The 7,056-nt window shown below is 35.4% G+C and overlaps 1 protein-coding gene across 1 annotated transcript; it reads right to left on the reverse strand.

Annotated features, from left to right (window-relative positions):
• Positions 1 to 218: 218 nt before the first annotated feature.
• On the reverse strand, positions 219 to 5,494 carry LOC107803098 (uncharacterized). Its single transcript, XM_016626714.2, has 3 exons — positions 5,216 to 5,494; positions 4,963 to 5,133; positions 219 to 766 (listed from the first exon to the last, which is right to left on the reverse strand). Exons 1-3 carry the CDS (start codon positions 5,365 to 5,367, stop codon positions 532 to 534), a joined length of 558 nt encoding a protein of 185 aa, XP_016482200.1. The 5' UTR covers positions 5,368 to 5,494; the 3' UTR covers positions 219 to 531.
• Positions 5,495 to 7,056: the final 1,562 nt, after the last annotated feature.

Here is a 7,056-nt window from a genome sequence, read left to right on the forward strand (position 1 = left end):
ATTCTACGTTCCTAATACTAGTATCTGCAGGCACATGTGTGTACAATAACCCTTTTTAACCTCTTTTTGTTAGTATGGCCGTCATGAAATGAAAGGTGTTATGAGAAGAAAATTGTGATGTGGTAAGGATTAAGGATGCATAGCCCTGCATACAATTGCAAAGTCTCAATAGAACTTCGAAACACAACATTAAAACAGAGATACGACAAGAATTGCTCTTCCAAAATATAATATTTACATAGAAACTAGGAAAAAGTAACATAAGAGTAACTGCAGCTTCAAAAGAAAATGAGGCCATCAAAATCCCTACATAGGAGATGTTGTATTCACTAGTTTGTTTATATACCCTTTCAGGAATTTGAAGAAAAGCTTCATACCCCAAATTTTCTTTTACAGGCTTCCAATTTGGTTTGATAATTGTTTCCAATACATAAAATTTATATACTATGGCTGCATGACACCGCTAAGTATATCAGTAGCCTCTTGTACAAGACTAATTCCATTAATTTGGACGAACATGTCTTGTAAATGCTAGTATTCATCTTCGTCTCTTGACCGAAGAACCCTCCGAAGAACAGAAGCAACAGCACCAAGAACCAAGAACAGCACCAGCGTATCGAATCCACCTCCGACGCCAACGGCAACACCAGGGCCTGGTGCGAAGAACGAGAAAGGCGACCAGCCCCATCCACCATAGAATGGCACACCATACCCATATCCACCAACTAGAGGAGGAGCAACTGGTGGATTGACATAGATATTTGTTCTGAAAAGGCAAAGCAAGAACAATGTCATGGTCTCATGAAGCAGGATGATGTGAACTAGTCTAATTAAGGGATTTGTCAAATACAAGTGATGGATCATGTAACTAGAAAAGCTAGTTGAACCCGGATACCCTTCACTAGATGAAATATCATAATTCAGTCTGGAATTATAGTTTAATATAAGTCAAGCATATTCAAAAACAATGACTTCTCTACCATGGAAGCTTTGCAGTAAGATTTTGTTGCATAATTTGGTCGCTGGGCTCCTCCAATCCCTAGTCTTTACAATTACCATGCATTTATCCATTACTTTTCCTCTTTCCAGACAACAATATTTCCTTTTCAGTAGAATACACTTGAGGAATAATCTGACACACGCATTTCTGATTCGATTAAGACCGGATAGATTCCTACAGTTATGCTAGCTCATTGATCATGCTTAATTAAGCAAGTCACAAGTTTCTGATCATGACAAGAAGAAGTTTTAGAGAAATCATTTACAAAAATGAGCAGAGAACAGGACCTGAGACAAAGAAAGGAAAGCTCTACCAAGGTTCTGCTAACTTTCTATACGATTCGAGTGTAGACTAGATAGTAAATGGCTGGGAAAGTTTTGTAGCTTAATATTTGGTACAAGAGAACCTCTTCAATATATTGTGGACACCATGTACAAAATTAGCCAACCCAAAATTAACCAACCTGAGACGATAAATTGAGTCTAACATGAACTAGCTATGGGACCTCACAAGCTCATGAGAGCTCTTTGTTGTACAGCAAAGACGCCATCCCACGTAAGTCTATCAAGTCTAATTCAAATGGTTTTGTGGCCAAAAGTTACAAGACAATCAAAGGCATGAAATTTAATTATAGCACAATTCTCCCAATCCTACATCAAATTAGATCCATATGTCAAATACTTTTTCCCCGAGATACTAGACTGTAAGAATTATTTTCCTCAAAACAAAAGTTGAGTTGAGAACACTACATTCATAATAGAGTCCACTAATAGCATTTGGTCATGATCCTTTGGCATATGTAACAGTAGTTGGATCTTCTCATCCACATAACTGCAAACCTTTGCCTATCCTTTGAGCAGAAAAACTACAATGTGTATGTTGGCTGAGAATGCTACAAATACAGTTTTGTAACAGTTCATCTTATTTTGGGGAAAGGTTTGATGCAAGGCTGAGCATACTCTTGAGAGCATTTTCAAGTGATTTGAGAAAACAAAAGAATAAAATTATTCACCACAATATCTAAGTTGAGTTTCTTTAGCAAGGACTTCGTTTTAAACTTTTGACAGAACAAATTCCTGCTTCCTTTTTATACGGTAATTTGTACATCAAATAACATGAGAGGGCACAAACCTTGTGTTTTCACTTTTTATGGGTACTTGTAAATACAAAATAGCTATTTGGATCTTGGAGGCCAAACGAAAAGTGATTCCTAGACTTCGTCGTGATGGAGTGAACTATTCTTTCAAAAAGATCAGTCAGAGTTCATGACCAACAAGAATCAGTAAAGTTGGAAAGTTACTATGCTAAAATAATTCACAAACAGTGAACTTCTTCAGCACTAAACTATTTGAGAAGCCCGAAAAAGCTTTACCAACCCAAAAAAAAGGATGCCTGAAAAAGAGTAATCTAAACTAGGAAAAAATACTATCAGGTGTCTTCTATAGCTAATAACCATGGCTCCAGGTGCGAAAATGGAGAATAATGGTGACGACGGTTAACATACATTGTTGAATGCAAAAAAAGGACAGGTTTAAAGTAGGTGGAGTAGGAAGCTGGTTGAAAAAAGGAGTAGGAAGCCGAAATAAGTCTGCATTCCCAAGAATTGTGATACTAACAGCTAGTCTTAGTAAACCTAGCTAAAAGCTTTTGTTCATCCAATAGATAATGAGAATAACATCCAATAAAAGTACACAAGTATAACCACGTTTCATTCTTTAACAATAAGACCTTGACCTGGAAGCTATATTCATGCTCTTGACCCATACACTTATGTCCCAATGTTTGACTATATTCCATTTGTATATTCCACTTTTTGACCTGTCTAGCATGTCGTCTGTACTATTTCTATAAAAAGCAAAAATATGGCCATAAAGATTCTTGTGTTGTACCTTTATAGCCAATATCTAGAACACTAGAATCACACCCAGTAGGGAATTTAACTATTTCTCGTCTTGTTGAATGAAGCTTTTAGGTTCTACATGCACATTTGCTTTAGCATTGTTTGCACTATATACTGAAGTAATGTATCTGCAACCAATTACTAACAGTTCTCTTTTTATTTACTTCCCCATCCACGCCATATTCATGAGAGCTTACTGCATTTTATAAGTTATTAGCGGAAGGAATAAAGGAACTTGAAAGCCTAGAGAAGAAATCATACTAAAGATGATGGGATTGTTTCTATTAGAAGATGAGATCTTTCCATAATATTATAAAACACAAAGTTATACACTTATGTAAGTCAAAAGTAACATATGCTCTTCCCGGGCATTTGTCTTAACCTTTACTACTGAAAAGTTTTACGAATAAAAGATATACCTTGCTCCACTAACATCTTGTTTATATAGGAAGAAAAAAAAAGGTTGCTAAAAGGGAATACTAAACAAATAAATATTCAATGCTAGTATCTGAACATGAAGAGAAGCGTAGATATGAGATTAACTTGTTTAGAACAAGAATAAAGAAAAGGAAAGGACGATTCATTGACTCCACTCAAAATTCCAAGTAACACATAATACAAGTTAATATGCTCAGATGACAGAATATTATATGACAGTAGAAGGAAAATTTCAGGGTGATCTCCTCACCTCATGCTTCATTTGAGTGTCAACAGAGTCATGCGGAGAAACTGTGGGGTAAAGAAAAACATGACAACTTGAACTACGTTATCCAATTAGAAAAAAAGGACATGTCAAATCAGACGAAAGTCACCAATGACATGGGTTAGCAAGGTAAGAACCGAAAATGTCAGTTCCCCATGTAAATGAATAACTCCCGAAGGTTTCAAATAGATGCCATTAAAAAGTTAGAATTCAGCTCAAAGAAGCACACTTCCAGCACACCTATGTTCTTTCAAATGGTTCAAAACAGAACTTCTCGCATTAAAATTGTCTGGATCCCAGTGACTGAAATCTCTAGCACATCTTTCGTGGCTTCAGTGTTTTCTCCTCATTATATGGAAAACATCACATTTGTGACAGATTTAACACTGCCTTTTCCTTTTACTCCTGCCAAGTTATCACTTCTTTCCCTTTTCACTTCTATCCAAACTATGCCAAATTGAAACCTTCCTTTCGAGTCTAAATTTCAATGCTAGAAGCATTTCACCTATCCGGATACAATCATTCGACAGAAGTCCAAGGCAAATACAACTATAGGTGTTGTACCGTTTGGCACCGAGAATACTATACTTTTAGAAGTGGAAACAACTATTACATTGATATCTCTACACACTACCAAGTTCAAATTTTTATCATATATTGTATATCTGGGACAATCGAATTATTCTCTATTGCAATAATAAGATAGATTTATTAATACAGCTATTCATCATTTTCCAATGAGTATATATTTGCAATTATAAGCATTTTGTACAATTTTAATTATTACAAGTCCAATGTAACTTCAATAATGAGTCAAATTAATCCCCAGTAAGTAAAGTAGGACCTACATTTGAAACGAAGTACATTTAATGCGATACTATTAGATTAGACAAAGAGTTTAAGAAAGAGAAAGACTTTCGAAACTTGGGTACTAAACATGTTATAAAGCCCATAGGGCTTGAGTATAGTAGGGAGAGCGCAGAGCGTGATGTGTGGGTTAGATGCACGTCACAGAATCAAATATTGCTGCAGATGAAAACTTGATATTCAAGTGGAGAAGGATAGAGCAGAAGATCCATTATCCACCTAATTTCGAACTATATGCACAGACCCTGAGGATTTCTCGATCATAAGAAAAGCAAGCCATGACATTTTTGTAGTATAACGGCATATCATTAAGGCTAAAATGGAAAACTTAAAATTAAATTGCTCCATATCATTTTTTGGAACAGCTAAAATGTAAATAGTGTCACATAAAATAGAAGGCAACAAACAGCAAGCAGTAAACAGATTCTTTAAAAACATAAACAGATTCTTTAAGGGGGAAAAACTTATTGGGTAAAATATAGTGGAAAATACCTAGAATTATTGATCCTAGGTGAAGAAGAGCGAGGAGCTGAAGATCGAAAAGCCTGACCACCAACTCGACCACCAGTCTTAGCAGCTGAAGCTGGATCCACTGACCCCACTGTCAATATCCCAGCTGCCACTGCTACTAATGCCAACTTACCCCATTTATTTTCACTTTTCCTGAAAAAGAAAAACAAGATACTTTTTCAACAACCCACAAAATGAAAAACAAAATAATGAAAACCATTTTTTTATTTTTTACCTAAAAGAGTCTTGTGGTTCATCATCTGGGGTGTGTTTGCACAAGATTTTAGTGCTATGTACAGGAAAGTAAGAGGTATTTTTTCTGGGTTTGTATGCTGAAGAAAGAGGAGGACTAATTAGGAAACTTTGCTGTAGAAATGCTACAGACATTTTTTATTTGGAACTTTAAGTGATTAGCTCAAGAGTTCAGAATTGAAGTGGATTCTACTTTGAGTCAATGCTGTTTTGATATTTGCCAAAGGTTCATCCTTTTGATGACTGTCAAGTGTCCACGTGGGGGGTGTAGTAGTGATGGATATATGTTAGAATATTCAAGAATATAAGGAGTATGTTTTCCACATAATGGGAACAAGCATAAAGTTAATCCAACGGCTGTGCAGCCATTAATCTCAAGCTAAGCAGTATCAACAATACGATTGGAGCGTATGGACTCCCATTGCAGCTCCCTAATGTGTTACAAAAGTTTTATTTTTACTCTGTATTTGCATCAAATTTAAGTAATATAATTTTATAAATAAATATTATGGAGCAGTTAGAAACTGGAGAAAAATTGTGAGAAGGACCTCCACCAAATTATGGATTTTTGTGAGAATGCTGATGCTTGCCAAGGCTTGTGCCTTATACCCCTAATGCTATATCCCCAAGGAAGTATGCCACAACCTAGGGTTGTGAGTGGTGCAAGACTAAAGTATTGTAGGTATGGCAAATTAATAATAAGTATTTTGTACCTGTTATTTTCACTTGGCAGAGGATTTGATTCGAATTTATGATAACAATGTCAGTTTGTATGATAATGGTCCATACAACGGTAAATTAGAAGAACTTGTTAAACCACTCGAACACATGATGCTCATGATTTTGATGAAAATTGGCTAGTTTACATACTTAGGTCAAAATGTTCTTACGAAAAAATAGTCGTGGGAGCATAATTTGGATACGCCATCCATTCAACAAAGGTAAAGTCAATATGCCATCCATTCGTTTTAGTCTTTTTCTAGTTTTTTTATAACTAATTATGTCTTTGATTATTACAGTAAAATCAGTGGAGCATATTCATTGAAGGTCATTAACTTCCTCCTAACTGATACGCCGATGGTGAAGCTTAATGACACACAAATGGACTTGTGATCTCCATCTAATCCACACTCAATAATGAGTGAAAACGATTGTTGCAATTATAATACCCAGCTAGAGTCGGAGTCGAATTCCTCAGGGAATTTATGAAGGGTGTTAAGGTAGATACTTGAAGAGAGTACGTGAAATAATTAAATTACGCTTCCAAACAAAGAGTGATTGTTTTTCAAATTAACACTAAGAGATTAAACTAATTAAACGCAACTAGAGAGAGAATAATTATTTTTGGTATTTTTAAATAATTAAAAAAAAGCCTAGGGATGTAACCTTCACTTAGGTGCAAACCTAATGAGTAAACTAAGTTAATGCTTGTTTTGCGGAACAAAGTATAATATAACTCTCAATTCTCAAATACCCACTCAATACCTCTCGGTTATAGAGTGGTTATTCCCAAATTGACTTTCTCAAGTCCGATTGGGTAGCAATGCAAATAATTGATATGAGTCCAAGCCGGATTTTCTATATCTCTAGTTCAAACCCTTTAATCAAACTACCCAAAACCTTAACTGACTCAATTTCTTGTTAGCCAAGTTTTCCTAGACTAGGTTCCTTTTTTCAACCAAAAACTAAGTCAAATAGGCATGAATCAATGTTTGCAACTATTAATTCTAGAAATAATGCATAAACAAGGCTAACTAATAAACACTCAATCATAAACAAGCATTAGAATTAGTAACCCATAAGATTTACACACTAGGGTTGGCC

The sequence above is a fragment of the Nicotiana tabacum genome, chromosome 9 (assembly GCF_000715075.1).
Source record: "Nicotiana tabacum cultivar K326 chromosome 9, ASM71507v2, whole genome shotgun sequence".
Classification (NCBI taxonomy): Eukaryota; Viridiplantae; Streptophyta; class Magnoliopsida; order Solanales; family Solanaceae; genus Nicotiana; species Nicotiana tabacum.

What these genes read in the sequence shown, in the direction of transcription:
- LOC107803098 (XM_016626714.2), bottom strand. Translation starts at nt 5,367, where the DNA reads ATGTCTGTAGCATTTCTACAGCAAAGTTTCCTAATTAGTCCTCCTCTT. An exon ending in GAACCACAAGACTCTTTTAG is followed by an intron (nt 5,134 to 5,215) that starts GTAAAAAATAAA and finishes TTTCTTTTTCAG; the next exon opens with GAAAAGTGAAAATAAATGGG. An exon ending in CCTAGGATCAATAATTCTAG is followed by an intron (nt 767 to 4,962) that starts GTATTTTCCACT and finishes TTGCCTTTTCAG; the next exon opens with AACAAATATCTATGTCAATC.